General features: G+C 47.1%; 2 protein-coding genes and 1 non-coding gene across 3 annotated transcripts in view; 1 reads left to right on the forward strand and 2 right to left on the reverse strand.

The window, feature by feature from the left end:
* BIRC6 (baculoviral IAP repeat containing 6) overlaps positions 1 to 19,313 on the forward strand; it is a 162,874-nt gene that overhangs the window by 136,069 nt on the left and 7,492 nt on the right. The window contains exons 58-69 of the mRNA XM_049784698.1: positions 535 to 664; positions 1,737 to 1,868; positions 2,658 to 2,825; positions 3,902 to 4,075; positions 5,712 to 5,908; positions 7,363 to 7,663; positions 9,261 to 9,478; positions 10,568 to 10,732; positions 12,592 to 12,760; positions 12,950 to 13,160; positions 15,922 to 16,067; positions 17,395 to 17,505. Coding sequence (XP_049640655.1) covers positions 535 to 664; positions 1,737 to 1,868; positions 2,658 to 2,825; positions 3,902 to 4,075; positions 5,712 to 5,908; positions 7,363 to 7,663; positions 9,261 to 9,478; positions 10,568 to 10,732; positions 12,592 to 12,760; positions 12,950 to 13,160; positions 15,922 to 16,067; positions 17,395 to 17,505 — 2,122 coding nt within the window. The remainder of the gene's footprint in view (positions 1 to 534; positions 665 to 1,736; positions 1,869 to 2,657; positions 2,826 to 3,901; positions 4,076 to 5,711; positions 5,909 to 7,362; positions 7,664 to 9,260; positions 9,479 to 10,567; positions 10,733 to 12,591; positions 12,761 to 12,949; positions 13,161 to 15,921; positions 16,068 to 17,394; positions 17,506 to 19,313) is intronic.
* FAM98A (family with sequence similarity 98 member A) overlaps positions 10,965 to 19,313 on the reverse strand; it is a 582,326-nt gene continuing 573,977 nt past the window's right edge. Inside the window, exon 9 of the transcript XR_007500853.1 lies at positions 10,965 to 10,993. The gene's annotated coding sequence lies outside the window, so the exon portion shown is untranslated. The remainder of the gene's footprint in view (positions 10,994 to 19,313) is intronic.
* On the reverse strand, positions 16,248 to 16,354 carry LOC126025040 (U6 spliceosomal RNA). The gene has a single exon (XR_007501090.1). It is a non-coding gene; the product is annotated as a U6 spliceosomal RNA (small nuclear RNA).

The raw sequence follows: 19,313 nt of genomic DNA on the forward strand, positions 1-19,313 counted from the left end.
TCGGTATATTCTTGTTGGTGTAAAAATTCAGCAAATGGAGGCTAGAGCAATAGCACAGTGGATAGGGTGTTTGCCTTGCATGCAGCTGACCCAGGTTCAATTCTGGCATCCTATATGGTCGGTCCCCTGAGCCTGCCAGGAGTAACCCTGAGCACTGCCGGTTTCGCCCAAAAACTTAAAAAAAAAAAAAAAATTCACAAGCGCTCACACAGCAAACATTTAGACTATATTTATGAAATAGAGGGACAGGAGCAATAGCACATTTGCCTTGTATATGTCTGATCTGGGTTCGATCCCCAGCATCCCATAGGGTCCTTGAGCCTGCCAGTACTTATTTCTGAGTACAGATCCCTGTGTGGCTGTGTGTGGCCCAGAAAGAAATAAACGAACCAAAATAAATAAATAAATAGATAGATAAATAAATAAATAAATAAATTTGAACGTTTCAACCAAATAGAAGTTACACTTTCAGTTATTCCATAATTCTGTATTTCATCTCTCTCTCTCTCATATCTGATGTGAATCTCCTGTCAGCTGTACAAAGGCAGGATCAATGCGACCAGCCACGTCATCCAGCACCCGATGTATGGCGCAGGCCACAAGTTCCGCACGCTGCAGCTGCCCGTGTCCACCACGCTGTCGGAGGTGCTCGACCGGGTGTCAGGTGAGTCCCGCTTCTGCCGTACATTTCCCTTGACCCCAGGTCTGGTGTCGGTGGCATTAGTTTATGTGTCTCACTATGACATCTGGAAACGTGAGAAGTCAAGGAAGTGGGGGACATGGCATGTTTGTTCTATCCAAATTTCTGTTGGTGCTTTCTGTTCAGCTTTCTGTTGGTGCTTTGTGGTTTCTGATCTCAGTGGGAAACAGATGTGAACTGTGGAAGCCGAAGCTGGACTTTTTCACTCTTCCTGTCCCAGGGTATTTGTGGGAGACCCCACAGTGCTGAGGCTGCTCTAGGGCTACCTGCCTGCAAAGCACAGGAATTTTAATAAAAAACATGTCAGCTGGATGAAGAAAAATGTAGAACCTAGTCAGCAGGAACTGTCTCTGAATGAAAGGCCTTAGATTTCACCTTTTTTGATTTGTTTTGGTTTGGGTTACACCTGGCTCTGTGCTCAGGATGCATTTGCCTTGTGTTTAGTCAACCTGGTTTAATTCCTGACACCAGGTATGGTTCCCCAAGCCCACCAAGAGTGATTTCCTGAGTGCAGAGCCAGAAGTGACCCCTGAGCACTGCTGGGTGTGGGCTCCCCTCCCCACCAAGAAAACCCCACTAACAATGAACACACGGAAAATAACTGAAAATGACATCTGTCATAGTGTTCTCCCTTAACTGTAGAGGTATTACTAGGTTATTTGTGATACTTCCTAGAGATTAGGATGGATCCTGGACTACATGAGAGTGTGGTCCAGCCCTTGGCTTGACATTTGAAGCCTTGAAGCCTTGACTTGGCTTCTGTATGAGTATTGATAGTCTCGTAGAACCTTTTAATGAAATACTTCAATGATTTTAAAAGCCATTGTATTTTAGGTGTGTGTGTGTGTGTGTGTGTGTGTGTGTGTGTGTGTGTGTGTATTTTCTTTATGTTTTATTTGTTTGGTTTTGGTTTTGGGGTCACACACGGCAGCGCTCAGAGGTTACTCCTGGCTCTACACTTAGAAATGGCTCCTGGCAAGTTCAGGGGACTTCTTCATCTTTTTAAAATTATTTTTAAAATTTATTTTTTTTACAGACACACCAAGTATCACTGCTAAGCTAATTAGTGAGCAAAAAGATGACAAAGAAAAGAAAAACCTTGAAGAGAAGGAAAAAGTTAAGGCGGAAAACGGGTTGCAGGACAATTATAGTGTGGTGGTTGCTTCAGGTATGAGTTTAGGCTTTGTTTTATTTTTAATTGGCTTTTTTGTTTTTGGTGTCTATAAAATGTAACTCTCAATAGGAAAATCTTATAGTAAAATGTGCTTAAGCTTTGTAATGAGTAATGCCTTGATATAAGGAGTGAAGTATCGCCTATGTCCAAACCTTCATTCATTTCTGAAGATGTCAAGCATGTGAGTAGTTGGTATAATCCTCTAAGCGTGTCTGTACACAGAATGAGACAGTTTCTTCTGAGTGTCGAAAGTAAAAATCTTGGACAGGTGTCAGATATTAGGATTATAGGGCATTTTATTTAGCCACGCTGAAAAGAGCAGTTTAGCTCCTTAAAATCACCCCTCGAATAGGAAGGAGGCCTCGGTGTTGCTCCAGTCTGGTCTGGAGCATCAGCAAAATTAGTCATCAGAGACAGAAAGGGAGGGAGAATGGAGAGGGAAGGAAGGAGCACATGAACAAGCAGAACATTTGCCTTGCATGGGTTCAATCTCCACCACTGTGTTCCACGCGCTTTGAGATACTAAGCAATCAGAGGCCAGCATTAGTCATGATGTTCGAGAAGGGAAAATTGAACTGAGTACCAGGCCAGTGAGAAAGGGCAGTGGGCACACACTCGCCTTGCACAGAGCTGACTTGGGTCCCACCCACCAACCCACCCACACCGACAGGGTTCCCCAGCCTGACCGGAAACTTGAGGTCTGGCTTCAGCTTCATCTGAATAGGCCTTTATTTTGTCGCCGTGTTGCAGGCGTCGAAGAATCTTAGCGGTTCTTTCTTGTAGGCCTGAAATCTCAGTCCAAACGCGCTGTGTCTGGCACTCCACCTCGGCCGCCGTCCAGGAGAGGGAGGACCGTGCCCGATAAGATCGGAAGCTCTTCCGCGGGCTCCGATGCTGCCAGCAAGATCATCACGGTCCCCGTGTTCCACCTCTTCCACAAGCTCCTGGCAGGTAACGGTCACAGTGATGGGCCCCTAGTAATGCCGCTGAATTCGAAAGCCCCTAATTATGTTTAATCAGGTGCTATTCGAGAGAGGAGTGAGTTAGTGAGACTGTTCGTTCAGGAGAAGTGAGAGTCCCAAGAAAACCGCCTTCCACCAGTTCCTGTGGCTCCCCAAGTTTCTGTTGTCCGAGTACCTTCAATAGACCCAGCCGGGGTTCCTTGTTGTTTTTATGCTGTAGTTGCGTAGTTCGTAGGCATGGAGGAGATTATGTGGCCTTCGGTTCTGTTATGGCTATCGATGGAGAAAAGATTTGCTCAACCCTTCTTTCTGGGATGTCTGTTCCTTTGCTGTTATTATATGCCCTGGCTCAAGGATTGGGTGGTGGTGGGGTTATTTAATAACTGTATATGTCCGCGTTGGAATGCTCAAAAGTTTTCCATTGTTTCCCAATGGAGTCGGGCTATTGGGATGGGGAGGAGGTGAGACACTTGCCTGTGTATGGCTTTGGTGGCTGTGATCCTGATTCTAATCTCTGGCATCCTATATGGTGAGCACTAGCAGGGAGTCACTGAGCACAGAGCCTGGATTGGCCCAGCCCAAACTCCAGATAACAAAAATCAATGACATTGGGGAAGAGGCTAGTACAGGAGTGAAAGCATTTGCTTTGCACATGTCAGGCCACTGCTCCAACTCCAGTACCTCATACGGCACCACATACTGGGCACAGAGCTAGGAGTAAGCCCTGAGCACTGAGGGGTATGGTCTAAAAAGAAGTCAGTGGTGTTAAAATTGGTCTCAGACTTCTACCTCTGACTGATTCGATAAGAAATGTGTCAGATTGAGGTTGGTTGGTTGCTTGGGTTTTTATTTTGGTTTGGCTTGGTTTGGGGGGACAGGGGTGTCAGACCTGACTCTGCTCAGTGATTACTCCTGTCAGTGATCCAGGTGGGCTCGTTACATTCTAGGGAAGAGCCTACATGCTCAGCTATATGCTTATCCACTGCTTTGAGTTTGTTTTGAGTTTGTTGAACCCAGTAAATGTCTCTTTGGATTTCTGGTTGATTTCAGTTGTTTTATTTCCAGGCCAGCCGCTGCCAGCTGAAATGACACTTGCCCAGCTTTTGACTCTCCTCTATGACCGGAAACTCCCTCAAGGTTACCGCTCAGTAGATCTGACTGTTAAATTGGGGTCCAGAGTCATTACAGACCCCAGTCTGTCAAAAACGGATTCATTTAAAAGGCTGTACCCTGAGAAAGGTACGTGACTGGTGGGTGATTTCCTTCTGAGCTGTGGTCAGACCCAGTGGCCTCTCACCCAACTTCTCACCCATCACTGCTTTTGCAGAAAGAATGATCGCAGTACCGTCCTGGAACTCAACTGTTTAGATAGACTTGTTTGGGCCGCTGTTGTGGGGTGACAGCTCAGTGGTCACTCCCAGCAGTGTGGGGTATCTAATCTGGGCCATCACATGGAAGGGTGTCTCCTGTACTGTGTCGTCTCACTGCCCTTAATTTGCAGATTGTGGGAAGGGAGCAATAGCACAGCGGGGAGGGCGTTTGCCTTGCAGGTGGCCATTCCGGGTTCAATTCCCGGCATCCTCTATGCTCCCCTGAGCCTGCCAGGAGTGACTCCTGAGCACCGCTGGGTGCTACCTTGAAACAAAACAAGACAAAACCAAAGAACGAAGTTTAGGTTCTTATGCATAGGTCTGGGACAGGACATGGGATTCTTCTCCCCCTTTTTCACACATGCACCGTAACATGTGCTTTAGCTGGGTGACAACCCAGTGCTAAGCCGACCAAGACTCTATGCTGTTTTAAATTAAGATATAAAATCTAAAGAGTCCGTGTTGTAGGGTGAGGCCTTTCTTGGCACGGCACCTTTACAGGGTAGTAGCAGTGAAATAATTTCACAGGCAGACAGTCAAAGTTGCATAGGGGTCAGCTAAGTTTATTCCAAGGCCCTACCCTCTATGTGTGTTTTCTCACATGGCTTCTATGCTCAGCTTATTCTAAGCTACTTCTCCTCTGGCTCTCTGTATCTGTCTCTCATTCACTGCCTTCCATCTTCCTTGCTCATTTTCCTGTTTCCTCTTACCCCAGGTAATGCCTTTATTCCAAACCTCAGACCCCTCCCAGGAGTGGGTGGGTCTGACCATCCAGGTGATAGTAACATAGGGCACTGGGGAGGGATACCTCACAACTCTACATTTCAGAGGTTATTCGATGATGCTACTGCTAGAGTCTGAGTCAAGTCTTCCCGGGGCTCTGGAAGGCAATAAAATCATAAGGCTCTAAGACTGTGTGGGAAGTGACTTTCAGGTGTTACTGCTTAATAGCACAGCTGTTGATCACAGCTGTTTCTTTGTTTTGGGGCCTCACCCATGGGGCTCAGTTGTTACTCCTGGCTCTGTACTCAGGAATCACTCTTGATGGGCTAAGATGGGGGGGGGGGGGGGGGACGGGACCATGTGGGATGCTGGGGATTGAACCTGCATCAGCCCTGAGCAAGACAGGTGCCCTCACAGCTGTCCTATCTCTCTGGCCCCATTATAGCTAATTCTTAATACTTAAGATATTTATCCTCTTAGGACTGGAGAGATAGTTCAGCAGATAAGGCGCTTGCGCTTGCTTGCTTTGGGTATGGCTGACTTGGGTAGGTTCCATCCCTGCCACCCCATATGGTCCCCTGATCACTTTAGGAGTCATTTCTGAGCACACAGCCAGGACTAACCTCTGAATATCAAGAGGAATTACAGCTAAGAACAAACCAAAAAAAAAAAAAAAAAAATCTTACCTCTTGTGCTGGGGAAATGGTCCAAGAGCTGGAGTGTAGCTTTATGGTTTCCAGAACTCAATGCCTTTCTTACCAGCAACTTGTCGACTCTTCTAGATCACAGCGACTTGCTCAGTAACTGTCCGGAAGACGAGGCCCTGACTCCAGGTGAAGACTGCATGGACGGGACGCTGGACGACTCCTTGCTGGAGACCTGCCCCATCCAGTCCCCACTACAGGTGTTTGCAGGAATGGGGGGCCTGGCGCTCATTGCAGAGCGGTTACCCATGCTCTATCCCGAAGTCATCCAGCAGGTGAGTCCAGCTGACGCCTCTTGACAGAACACAGGCCCTCATGCCTTTTCTACCTTTGACATTTGTTTAAAAAAAAAAAAAAAAAAAAGCCTGATCATGCCCTTGAAGTCTTGGAATGAAAAAAAGTTTTGTTTTGTTTTGGGGTCACGCCTTTATTCTTGGCCCTGTGCTCAGAAATCATTCCTGGCAGGCTCGGGAAAACATGCCAGGGGATCAAACGTGTGTGTGTGTGTGTGTGTGTGTGTGTGTGTGTGTGTGTGTGTGTGTGTGTGTGTGTGTGTGTGTGTGTGATCTCCTAGCTCGCGAAAACATGGGATGCTGAGGAACATGCCAGGGGATCAAACGTGTGTGTGTGTGTGTGTGTGAGAGATCTCCTAGCTCGCGAAAACATGGGATGCTGAGGATCAAATGTATGTGTATTATGTGTCTGTGTGTGTTTCTATATGTGGTTTTGCCTGATCAGATATGGCCAGTCTCTGTGCTGGAGTCCTGGTGGGGGGTACAAGAGTAATCGATGAAACTGAATTAGAAGTATTGGTAATCTCTTAAAGAGAAGATCAGTATCACATTGTTGCTCAAAATACAGGGATAAGGGGGTAGAAGAGATAACACAGAAGTGGTAGGGCGTTTGCCTTGCACGAAGCCAATCCAGGACGGAGGGTCATTCGAATCCTGGCATCCCATATGATCCCCCATGCCTTCCAGGAGCTATTTCTGAGCACAGAGCGAGGAGTAACCCTGAGTGCTACCGAATGTGGCCCCCCAAAACAAACAAAACACACGTTTTATGGCCCAGAGCAGTGGTGCAAGCGATAAGACGTCTGTCTGCCTTGTGCACTCTAGCCTAGGATGCGATCCCCTGGTATCCCATATGGTCCCCCAAGCCAGGAGTGATTTCTAAGCGCATATCCAGGAGTAACCCCTGAGTGTCACCGGGTGTGACCAAAAAAAACAAAAAAAACAAAAAAAAATACATGTTTTAAAATTGCTGATAGGGCCTGAGAGTTAATACAGTGTAGGTACGGCATTTACTTTGGGTTCAATTCCCGGCATTCCATATGGTCCACCCCAAGAACCACCAGGAGTAAAACCCTGAGCTTTGCTAGGTCTGGCCCCCAAACTAAAACAAAAAATAAAGTAAAATAAAATTCCTCTCCAATAAGCAAAAATCAAAAGGAAAGGGTTCCATCGTCCTAGGGGCAAAAATCTCAGTGTGTTTGTGCCCAGAGTGTGGGCAGCGGCAATAGGACGGGCCGACCTCGCTTCTTAGCTCAGCTGGTCCCTGCGTCCTTTCATTTTTCCCTGGCGACCTAAACCCCATGTGAGCTGAAAGGGATCTCATGGGCTGGACCTGGCTGTTTCGAGGACCATTTCTCTGTCACTGCAAGTCGCCAACTATAGCAAGGCCTTGCGAGACTGGGCAGTTCCCCAAACTGCCTTCCTGTCTTTCATAGGTGAGCGCCCCAGTCATGCCAGCCACTGCGCAGGAGAAGCCCAAGGACAGTGACCAGTTCGAGTGGGTGACCATAGAGCAGTCGGGGGAGCTGGTGTATGAAGCCCCGGAGACCATCGCCGCGGAGCCGCCGCCCATCAAGCCGGCTGTGCAGACCCTGTCTCCCATCCCCGCGCACTCCCTGGCGGCCTTTGGGCTGTTTCTCCGCCTACCGGGCTATGCTGAGGTGCTGCTCAAGGAGCGAAAGCACGCCCAGTGCCTTCTGCGCCTGGTGCTGGGGGTGACGGACGACGGCGAAGGCAGTAAGTGGTCTGGGTTGGCGAGGCGACTCCACCTGTCATAGGGAGCAAGTCCTTAAGAGTCTGGATTTTTGCGGGGGAACGGGTCACAGTCAGCACTCAGGGGTTACTCCTGACGCTGCTTTCAGGAATTGCCCCTGGCAGGCTTGGGGACTCATGTAGGATGTTGGGGATCGAATCTGGGTTGATCCTGGATTGACTGCATGCAAGGCAAATGCTTTACTGCTATGCTATCGATCCGTCTATACAGCATAACTTTTCTAGTAGAGAATTGTATTGCAGACCAAATCAATTCATTTCACTTTTTATTGTTTTTGCGTCACACCCGGCAGCACTCAGGGTTTAATCCTGGTTCTATGCTCCGAAATCGCCCCTGGCAGGCACGGGGGACCATATGGGTGCTGGGATTCAAACCACCATTCTTCTACATGAAAGGCAAACACCTTACTTCCATGCTATCTCTCCGACCCCATCATTTCACTCATTTATTTATTTATTTATTCATTCATTCATTCATTCATTCATTCATTCATGTATTTATTTCAGTGGCATAAACTACTCCCAAAGCAAGAAGTTTTTTTTATTCTGTTATCAGAGTATTTTTAGTGGTGACAGAAATAGTTTTATGTGGGGCCGGGCGGTGGCACTGAGGTAAGGTGCCTGCCTTGCCTGTGCTAGCCTTGGATGGACCGAGGTTCGATCCCCCGGCGTCCCATATGGTCCCCCAAGCCAGGAGCAACTTCTGAGCACATAGCCAGGAGTAACCCCTGAGCGCTACCGGGTGTGGCCCAAAAACCAAAAAAAAAAAAAAAAAAGTTTTATGTGGGACTCCATGGAGCAAGGTGGCCTAGAGAGAGAGAGAGACCAAGAAGGAGGGTATAAGGGAGAAGAAACTGCAGCTGCTCAGGTGCCAGGCATTCAGCGCTTGGCTGTGTTCCTGGTCCTCGTGAAGAGTTTTATTTATTTATGTATTTATTTATTTATTTATTTATTTTTGGTTTTTTGGGCCACACCCGGCGGTGCTCAGGGGTTTTTTCTGGCTGTCTGCTCAGAAATAGCTCCTGGCAGGCACGGGGGACCCTATGGGACACTGGGATTCGAACCAACCACCTTTGGTCCTGGATCGGCTGCTTACAAGGCAAACGTCACTGTGCTATTTCTTCAGGTCCTTGTGAAGAGTTTTAAAGGCGTTCGTTCTCACCTAGTCTAGTTTTTACTATCTTCAGCTGGGTTTGGAAGCATCTGTCTGTCTACCTAATTACATGCATATAGTTATATATAAATACATTTAAATTAGTATATAATTATATGTATATTTTATTATATAATAAATAAAAGATAACTTATATACTTTAACATGTAAAGTATATTATTTAATAATGTATTATTTGACTTATGTAATCTATAAATCTATATGAAATCATACCTGCAGTGCTCAGGGTTTATTCCTCTGCACTAAGAGCCCAGCAGACCCTACGGGAAGCCAGGGATCAAACTGCATGCAAGGCCGACACCCTCCCTGCAGTGCTGTCACACTGGCCCCTTCCTTCCTATTGTGTTTCTAGCCTCTTTGAAAGTTGGCCTTTCTCTTCCACCCTAGGTCACATCCTGCAGTCCCCGTCGGCCAATGTGCTCCCCACCCTGCCCTTCCACGTCCTCCGCAGCCTGTTCAGCTCCACCCCGCTGACCACAGACGACGGGGTGCTACTACGGCGCATGGCACTGGAGATCGGGGCGCTGCACCTCATCCTGGTCTGCCTGTCTGCCTTGAGCCACCACGCCCCCCGCGTGCCAACCTCCAGTCTCAACCAAGCCGAGGTACAGTCAGTCGTCCTCTCCCGAGGTGGGGAGGCCATTAAACCTCTGTTCCAAAGAGTCAACTTCCTAGTGACTCTGGCAGAGCTTCTCGGATCCCGTTTCTTCCAAAGGCCACTTAAATGGCAGCCGTGAACTGATTGATTTTGTTTGTTTGGGAGCTATTCCCGGTGCTGCTCAGGGATTACTCCTGGCTCTGCACTCAGAATCACTTCCAGGCAGTCTTGGGGACCCCCAGGGATCAAACCTTGGTTGGCCACATGCAAGGCACCTGCCCTCCCCGCTCTGTTATCTCTCCGGCCCCAGAACTGAATGTTTTCTACTAGACACATGTTGAGACTGTTTAATTGACGGTCTTTTTGCTGGTTTTAGGTCGTCTACTTGAGAAAGAGGAAAATAACTCAGGGACCTCAGAAGCCTTCTCATGTCACGATTTCTCATTCTTGTCTCAAGCTCCAGAGAGCCACGTTAGTGAATGGGGGATTCTGATCAGGACAGCAAGAAAAGTAAAGAAGGAAAGGACATCAACAGTAAAAACACACTCATTATTTTTGAGACGTTTGTTTGCTTAGCAAAAGTTAAAAAATAATGGTCTATATGAGATTAATGAGAGCATATAGTTCAATTATATAAATGTAAATTATTTCTAGATACCGACCGAAATAACAGCCTTTTAAAGGAATCTTTTAAAATGACACCTGCACAGAAAATATGGAGGAGTCAGGGAAAGCGATGCCTACCGTCTCCATTTTTAAATAGTGGGCACGGTGTGGCTGTCCAGGCACATACTCAGGCGCAATGCCAGCCGTTTTCTTGTGTCACAGATGTGTGTGTCTGTCCCCGTTTACCTGTCTTTTCAGTGTCAAACTTTCGGGCTTTTTCTGTGTTGGGCACTTGCTCGCCAAGCCTTCCCCATGGCTGGCTGAGTGTCCTGTCTTTTGAATCACACATAAGTGAAATACGCCTCAGTCATTTACAGTCGTCTTTCTTCCAGGCTGTTTCCCATAGCGGGTGCACTGTTGTTGGCCGTCTCGGTGAGCGTGTTCCCCGTGGTGAACCCTAGTAACAAACTTGTCACCTTGTTGTTAAAAGCCTCAGGTCTCCAACTCCCACAACGCCGCGTCCTCCGAAGAGCAGCAGCTGTACTGGGCCAAAGGCACCGGCTTCGGGACGGGCTCCACGGCCTCTGGCTGGGACGTGGAGCAGGCGCTGACCAAGCAGCGATTGGAGGAGGAACATGTCACCTGCCTGCTGCAGGTACCGCAGGGACTGTGGGGAAGTGCATTTGGCTCCCCTGGTGCCCCCCTGACTGAGGATTTGTTTTTGGGCTGGAGTGATGGTACAGCGGAGAGAGGCGCTCGCCTTTCTTGTGATCTACCTGGTTCAGTTCTCAGCATCTCTTTTTTTTTTTTTTTTGTTTTTGGGCCACACCCGGTGACGCTCAGGGGTTACTCCTGGCTATGTGCTCAGAAGTCGCTCCTGGCTTGGGGGACCATATGGGATGCCAGGGGATCGAACCTCGGTCCGTCCAAGGCTAGCACAGGTAAGGCAGGCACCTTACCTCTAGCGCCACCGCCCGGCCCCTCAGCATCTCTTAAGGTCCTCCAGCACTGCAGGATTTGATTCTTGAGTAAACCGACGGGAGTAACTCCTGAGAACTGCTGGGTGTGGCCCAGAAACTGAGTGTGCTCATTTTAATTCCTTAAACAACTAATACGGAGGGCCAGGCAGGAGCGAGAGTCCCCATGAGCAAGGCCTCGGCTTGCCTGTTGGCTTCCCCGACACTGAGCACTCTAAGGAGTGGCCCGTGAACACAGAGCCAGAAGTAAGAACTAAACATACCTGGGCGTGTCCCCTGAAGACCACAAATGAAGATCTGGGAATGCTTTGAGCTTTCTTTCCTAGGACTGGATAGACACGATAAGTCGCCTCCCTTTAGCTCTACCTGCACCTAAGCTTTAGTAAGAGCCTCAGTGATGCAAGGCCTAGCACTTGGGTTTGGGGTTGGTTTGTTTTTTTTTTTTTTTTTTTTTGGTTTTTCAGGCCACACCGTTTGCTCAGGTGTTACTCCTGGCTAAGCGCTCAGAAAGTGCCCCTGGCTTGGGGGGACCACATGGGACGCCGGGGGATCCAACCGTGGTCCTTCCTTGGGACGCTGGGGGATCAAACCGTGGTCCTTCCTTGGCTAGCGCTTGCAAGGCAGACACCTTACCTCCAACACCACCTCACCGGCCCCGAGTTTTTTGTTTTGTTTTATTTTGTTGGTTTTGGGTCACACCTGGTGACACTCAGGGGTTGCTCTTGGCTATGCGCTCTGAAATCACCGTTGGCTTGGGGGACCATATGGGAGACCAGGGTATTGCGCAGTCTGTCCTGGGTCAGCTGTGTGCAAGGCAAATGTCCTACTGCTGTGCCATTGCTCCTGTCTCAGCACTTGGGTTTTCTCCCCAGCACCATGGTTGATAACAAAACCAGGGATCATAGCAGTTTGAGGTTTTACTTCTTGTTTGTTTGTGGGCCACACCCTATGATGGTGTGGCTCTGCCCTAAGGAATCACTCCTGATAGTGCTCAGAGGTGGGGGTGGAGGGCCCTGTGGGGTGCTGGGGATTGAACGTAAGTTGGATGCATGCAAGGCAAGTGCCCTCCTCACTGTTATGGCTCTGTTACTCGTGGTAGTTACTTAGGTACCTGGTTAGCTTTGAAGCCCTTGATCTCACTTGGCTTAACTCCCTGTGTTTATCTGCACAAAGTGTGCTCCCCACAGCACTTTCTATTGTGAAGATACAAAGTGAAAGGGCCGGAGTGGTGGCACTAGTGGTAAGGCGTCTGCCTTGCAAACACTAACCTAGGACGGACGGCAGTCCATTCCCCCGACGTCCCATATGGTACCCCAAGTAGGGGCGATTTCTGAGTGCATTGCCAGGAGTAAGGCCTGAGTGTCACCTGGTGTGACCCAAAAACCGCTCATACAAAAAAAAGATACAAAGTGAAGTTCTTCACATACCTTAATGGAAGTCTGCTTGGGGTTGAGACCAAAGCCCTAACCCTCCAACAATAGGGGTTCATTACGTGAAGCTTAAGTCCCACCGACATCCCACACCTTTTCTGTTTCAGGTTCTGGCCAGTTACATCAACCCTGTGAGCGGGACAGTGAACGGCGACACACCCCCACCACAGGAGAGTGGGGGCCAGAACAGCAATGCTATTCCCTCGGTGCTCCTGGAGCTGCTCAGCCAGTCCTGCCTCATCCCGGCTATGTCGTCCTATCTACGGAATGACTCAGGTCAGTCCCGCTGCCCTCGCTGCCCAGCTGCTCGGGTCCCCCCTCAGGAATTGTGTGGGGTGACTAGTGATCGAAACACGAAGTCCTAAACATGTCTTTGTGGGTGGGTCGGTGCTCATGGGCCATGAGCTGGGCTCCTGGGGGCCGTGGCATTTGTCCACGCTCACATCTGGGCGTCTCCCCCTCCAGTCCTGGACATGGCGAGGCATGTGCCACTGTATCGTGCCGTACTAGAGCTGCTCCGCGCCATCGCGTCCTGCGCTGCCATTGTGCCGCTGCTCCTGCCTCTCTCTGCGGACAGCAGCGAAGAGGACGAGGAGCCGGCCGAGTGCCAGAGCTCGGTAGGGACGCTGCTCGCCCAAATGAAGACGTGTGTGGACACCTACACCAACCGCTTACGGTACCCCGGCCCTCATTTTCTTTTTCTAGTCACAGAAAATAATTTCATGATAAAGTTACAATTAAGACTTTTGTGTAGGACCAGCGCACCAGTACAATAGGGAGGGCACTTGCCTTGCACAAGGCTGACCTGGGTTTGATTCCCGGAATCATGTGGGTCCCCTGAACCCTCCTGGGAGTGAACTCTTAGCACAGACCCAGGAGTAAGCTCTGAGTGCATCCAGGTATGGCCCCAAAACAAACATATAGAAAAGAAAATTTAAGGGGGCGGAGAGATAGCATGGAGGTGGGGCGTTTGCCTTTCATGCAGACAGTCATTGGTTCAAATCCCGGCATCCCATATGGTCCCCCATGCCTGCCAGGAGCGATTTCTGAGCATGGAGCAAGGAGTAACCCCTGACCACTGTCGGGTGTGACCCAAAAACCAAAAACCAAAAACAAAAACAAATTGAAATTAAAAAAGAAAAGAAAATTGAACTCCGAAGATTAGCTTAGTTTTGGATGAATTAAGTTCTTTATTTTTATTACTTTGTTTCGGTGCCACATCTGTCTGTGCTCCTGGGTCTGCACTCAAATATAACTCCTGGGAATGCTTGGTAGATTGTCTGAGATTAAACCCAGGGTAGCCAGGTCTGCCATGTGCAAGGCAAATGCCCTCCCTGCATGCTATTGCTCCATGAAATTCTTTGATTGTCTTAAAGAAACATTGGCTCAGGCTGGAGAGATAGCATGGAGATAAAGTGTCTGCTTTACATGTAGAAGGATGGTAGTTCGAATCCTGGCATCCTGTATGGTCCCCCGTGCCTGCCAGGAGCAATTTCTGAGCGTAGAGCCAGGAGTACCCTGAGCACTGCTGGGTGTGACCCTCCATGTGCTCATGTCAAGTCTCCAGATGTTGGGGTCAGAGAAATAGCACAGCAGTAAGGCGTTTGCCATGTACGCAGTCAACCCAGGATGGAAGGTGGTTCAAATCCTGGTATACCATATGGTCCCCTGAGCCTGCCAGGAGTGCTTTCTGAGCATGGAGCCTGGAGTAACCCCTGTGCGCCGCCACCAGGTGTAGCCCAACCCGCCATTCCCAAAAGAGAGATTTTTCTTTTCCCTAAAGGAAAGATTGTGTGGATCGATAAAGAGGCATCGTCAGCACTCATACCTTTTTCTCTAGCTAGAGCTAAACAGTGAGTTGCTTCTTTACAGATTTTAGTCTTTGGGTTAAAGAACACTTCATTTGTTTGTGGGAAATATGATAATACTTCGTTAAGCCATTTTTTTCTCTTTTTTTTTTTTGATTTTTTTTTATGTGTTTACACATTCCCATGTTTTGAAATTGTTCGTTTGTTTTGGGTTTTTTTGGGTCACACCTGACATTGCTCAGGGGCTGTTCCTGGCTCTACGCTCAGAAATCACTCCTGGCAGGCTCAGGGGGACCCTATGGGATGTCGGGATTTGAACCACCGTCCTTCTGCATGCAAGGCAAACGCCATACTGCTGTACTATTTCTCTGGCTCCTCTTTTGAAATAGTTTTAATAGTCCTGTCCTTTATGAGTAGATATGCAGCCTGAACAATAAGAGAGGAATAATCAGGATAACACAAACACTTTCCGTTTATATGATATTAGGTAACGAATTAACAGAATTATAGTTTGTTTTTGTTTTTTTACCCACACCCAGTGGCACTCAAGAGGTTACTTCTAGCTCTGCATGCAGAAATCGCTCTTGCCAGGCTCAGGGGACCATCTGGGATGCTGGGGATCGAACGCAGATCTCTTCCGGATGAGCTGCGTGTAAGGCAAATGCCTTACAACTGTTAAGTTGTAGATTTTAAATGTTAAATCAGAAGTGTTAAAGATATATGAATGACATGAAGGTCAAATTACAGTAGAAAAGACATTTGCATTGATTTTCAGTGATTGGAAACACTGCTGCATTCACCTATAAAAGTTCTTTTTTGAGGGGTTTTGGGTCACACCCAAAGGTTCTCAAGTCACTCCTGGCTCTGCACTCAGAAATTGATGCTGGCAGGCTTGGGGAACATATGGAATGCCAGGGACCGAACCCAGGTCCATTCAGGTCGGCTGCATGCAAGGCAAACGCCCTGCTGCTCTGCTATCATTCCGGCCCCAGGTTAGGTGCATTTTTTAGACTGCCAATGGGAAATAACAAGTGCCCATCTGTAGAGCTATTGAAATGGAGTGTTTCATTCAGCTTTTGTTGTGTAGAAGCATATTGTGCTAAGGTATGTGGCATGAGCCTGCATTTTCTCCCTGTAGCTAATTTCCTCTTCAAGCATATTCAGAGTGAATATGCAAATATTACAAATTGTCCAGATATCCTACAAAGCATATAGGTAAAGTGCTGGTTCTTTGATTCCTATGTCTTCTAGCTGGTAGAAGCTGGGTCGTGCTTAATTGTTAATGTCACAGTGACTTGCTCTGCTTCTGTGAAGATGCCAGTATATGTGTTTTTGTTTTTTGTTTTGGGCCACATCCAGCAGTGCTCAGGGGTTTACTCTTGGCCCTGTGCTCAGAAATTACTCCAGGCAGGTTCAGGGAACCATATGGTGGATACCAGGAATCAAACCCAGGTCTGCTTGTAAGGCAATTTTCTCCCCACTATGCTATCGCTCAGGCCCCAATAAACAATGTTTAGGACATGCTCAGGATCTTATTTTAATAACTATTACTGACCTAGGACCACTGTATTCATTGTTCAACTCTAAAATCTCTTACATTTCTCTCAAATCCCACTCCTGTCCCTGTAGGTCTAAAAGGGAAAATGCTAAAACCGGAGTGAAGCCAGACGCAGCCGACCAGGAGCCTGAAGGCCTCACGCTGTTGGTGCCGGACATCCAGAGGACAGCAGAAATTGTGTCCTCGGCCACCACCAGCCTGCGGCAGGCGAACCAAGGTGCAGAACCATTCCCTGTACTTGCATCCATTATCCCAGAGATTTTTACTTACCGAAAACTGCATTTAAAAAAAACACCCTTCTGTGTTCAGGTGTTTAATTAAATTTCTTTACCAAAATTGTGTTGCATGCCAGGTTTGCACGTTAATTCTGAATAGTCTCGTAATTTTCCCTTTTTTTTTAAATATGGAACACTTCATGAATTTGCGTGTCATCCTTGCGCAGGGGCTATGCTAATCTTCTCTGTATCGTTCCAATTTTAATATATGTGCTGCCGAATTGAGCACATAATTTTCCGTTTGTAAGTGTACATTGTCTTTCCTAAGAAAGATAACATTGGGGCCGGAGAGATGGCATGGAGGAAAGGCGCTTGCCTTGCATGCAGACGGACGGTGGTTCAAATCCCGGCATCCCATATGGTGCCCCTGAGCCTGCCAGGAGCGATTTCTGAGCAGAGTCAGGAGTAACTCCTGAGTGCTGCCGGGTGTGACCCAAAAAAACAAAAGACAAAAACAAGAGTCATGAAATTGGAGAATGGCATATGTTTTTTTTTTCTTTTTGAATAGTTGATGTGGGTCAGGAGAGATAGTATAGTGGCAAGGCCATTTGATTTTAGCATGTGCTGACCCAGATTCAAGCCCTGGAATTCGCCAGGAATGATTTCTCAGTGCAGAGCCAGGAGTAAGCCCTGAGTGTTGCTGGGTGTGGCCACCCAAAAAAGAGAAAATAGTTGATGGGAGCCACTAAACCTGGTGATTTTCCTCACCACCTCCTATTCAGATAAGGCCAAATTTAGTATGAGCTGCCACGTTTTTATCTTGCTTATGTATGAGAATTTAGTGTAAGTTACCATTTTTCTATATAACAGAAATAATAATTTATCCGTGTACTTCTGCTGTGAATGAAACCTAATTAAGTTTTCAGTACTAGAGTTGATAACGGTTTTTATGTTTATAACAAGTATGAATCTTTTGGGGCCAGAGAGATTGCATGGGGGTTAGGCGTTTGCCTTTCATGCAGAATTCTGGCATCTCAAATGGTCCCTCGTGCCTGCCAGGGGTGATTTCTGAGCATAGAGCCCAGGAGTAACCCCTGAGTGCTGCTGGGTGTGACCCAAAAACCAAAAACCAAAAACCAAACACCAAAAAAAAAAAAAAAAAAAAAAAAAAAGCAAGTATGAATCTTTTGTTCTTAGAAGTCATATTATTGTGAAGGGTTTGGTGGACAGACATTTGTTAGGAATTAACATTTTGAATTGTTAATTTCTCTGTTTTGCTTTTCAAAAATGCTGATTTAATGCTGTTTATCCTGAAATGTTAAATAACAGAAAAAAAACTAGGTGAATACTCCAAGAAGGTGGCCATGAAACCCAAACCTTTATCAGTATTGAAATCACTAGAAGAAAAATATGTGGCGGTTATGAAGAAATTACAGTTTGGTAAGTTTAAAATTATGCTACTTTCTTACTCTGGTTTAACTAAAGACCTTTTTTTAAAAATTTTATTTATTGATCGATCGATCAATCGATTGATTGGTTCTTGGACCATACCCAGAGGTGCTCAGGGTTTACTCCTGGCACTGCACTCAGAAATCACCCCTGGCAGGCTGGGGGACCAGCGGGGAAGCCGGGAATTAAACCCTGTCTCTCCTGGGTTGGCCACATGCAAGGCAAATGCCCAACCACTCTGGCCCCTAACTGAAGACTTAAACTTTTAACATGAATTCAGGCCATTGGGACTTGAGTGATAGTACAGCAGGGAGAGCACTTGCCTTGCACTCAGCCTCCTGGGTTCAATTCCTGGAGCTCATATGGTCCCCGGAGCCCTGCCAAGCTAATACTTGAGCGCTCTGTGCTCAAGTATCACCAGGAGGTCTCTAAAAACCAAAATAAGTGAATAAACTTCTGACACGAATAGTTTATATTCTCTGGTAACCAAGAAGTGCTTCTGGGGCCAGAGCAAAAGCACAACAGTTAGGGCAGAGCGCTAGCCTTGTACACAGCTGACCCAGGTTTAATCCCTGGCATCCCATGTGGTTCCCTGAGACTGCCAGGAGCAATTTTTGAGCACAGAACCAGGGCAACGCCTGGTGTGTGGCCCCAAAACAAAATAAAACAAAAAAGTGCTTTCTTCTAACCTAAAAAACCCTTAAGACTGGAGCACATGGTTATTCAGTTATTTAAGTATAGAATCCCTTGTTGACTCGTAATCATTGTAAAGTTGTATTTACCTTATAATTGTGGAAGTGGCTTTTTCTCATTCCTTTTTACTATGATTATTAACTCTTAGAAGCCTTTCGAATCTGACCATTCTTTTTGCTCAGAATTTTTGTGAATCCATTTTATTTCCCTTAGAAAAGTTCCCATGACGAATGCCATGCAGTTTTCTCCTTTCCATATTTGGGTTTCAGATTTGATTCATTTCTGAACATTTGCCCACTCTGATGTTCTTGTCCCTTTTTTGTCTCAAATTTATTATTGTTTTTAAATATTTCAGAAGAAAGAGCACCGTTGCAATTTCTTTTGTGCAGGTATCACATGTATTGATTCATTAACTTATTCACCACATTTTTTGGGTAATTTTTAATTTTTTCTTTTTTGTTTTTGGGGTTATATTTTGGTTCAACTTTGACTTTAGTTTTTGGTTTTTGGGACCACATGCACATACAGCCTTGCTCGAGGTTCAGTCCTGGCTCTGCATTTTGGTATCATTCCCCGTGGGGTTCAGGGTGATGCCGTGGGTTGGACTCAGGTTGACTGGATGCAGAGCAGGCGTCTCAACCCCTGTGCTTAATCTCTCTGGTTTTGGGCTAATTGATTTCTGATGATAATGGGGGAATCTCCGAGGCCTATAGGCTGCGTGTTTTTTGAACAACTCTGGGGAACTGTAGAGAGGTTTCGGGGACTGTGAGGGCAAGTGCCCGACCCTCCACACACTCTCCAGCCCCAGAATTCCTCTGTTAAAGTCCCACTGCTTTGCCTGGTGCGAATTCCCTCGGTCCCAGCCTTATCTACCTTTTCCAAGACCCCTCCCAGAAATGGGAGGTCTTGCCGGTAAGGTTACACCTATTATCCGGTTCCCTATAGGTACACCTATTATCCTGGTATTTAGCTACTTGATCAAATAGGTTCCTACCGTGAGACCAGACTGTGGATTGAGTTGTTGTTATTGTTGCTGCTGATGTTCTTGTTTGTTTGTTTTGCTGGATCTGCTGGTCTGATGCATGTATGTAGCACTTGACTTTATA

The sequence above is a fragment of the Suncus etruscus genome, chromosome 12 (genome assembly GCF_024139225.1).
Source record: "Suncus etruscus isolate mSunEtr1 chromosome 12, mSunEtr1.pri.cur, whole genome shotgun sequence".
In the NCBI taxonomy this organism is placed as follows: Eukaryota; Metazoa; Chordata; class Mammalia; order Eulipotyphla; family Soricidae; genus Suncus; species Suncus etruscus.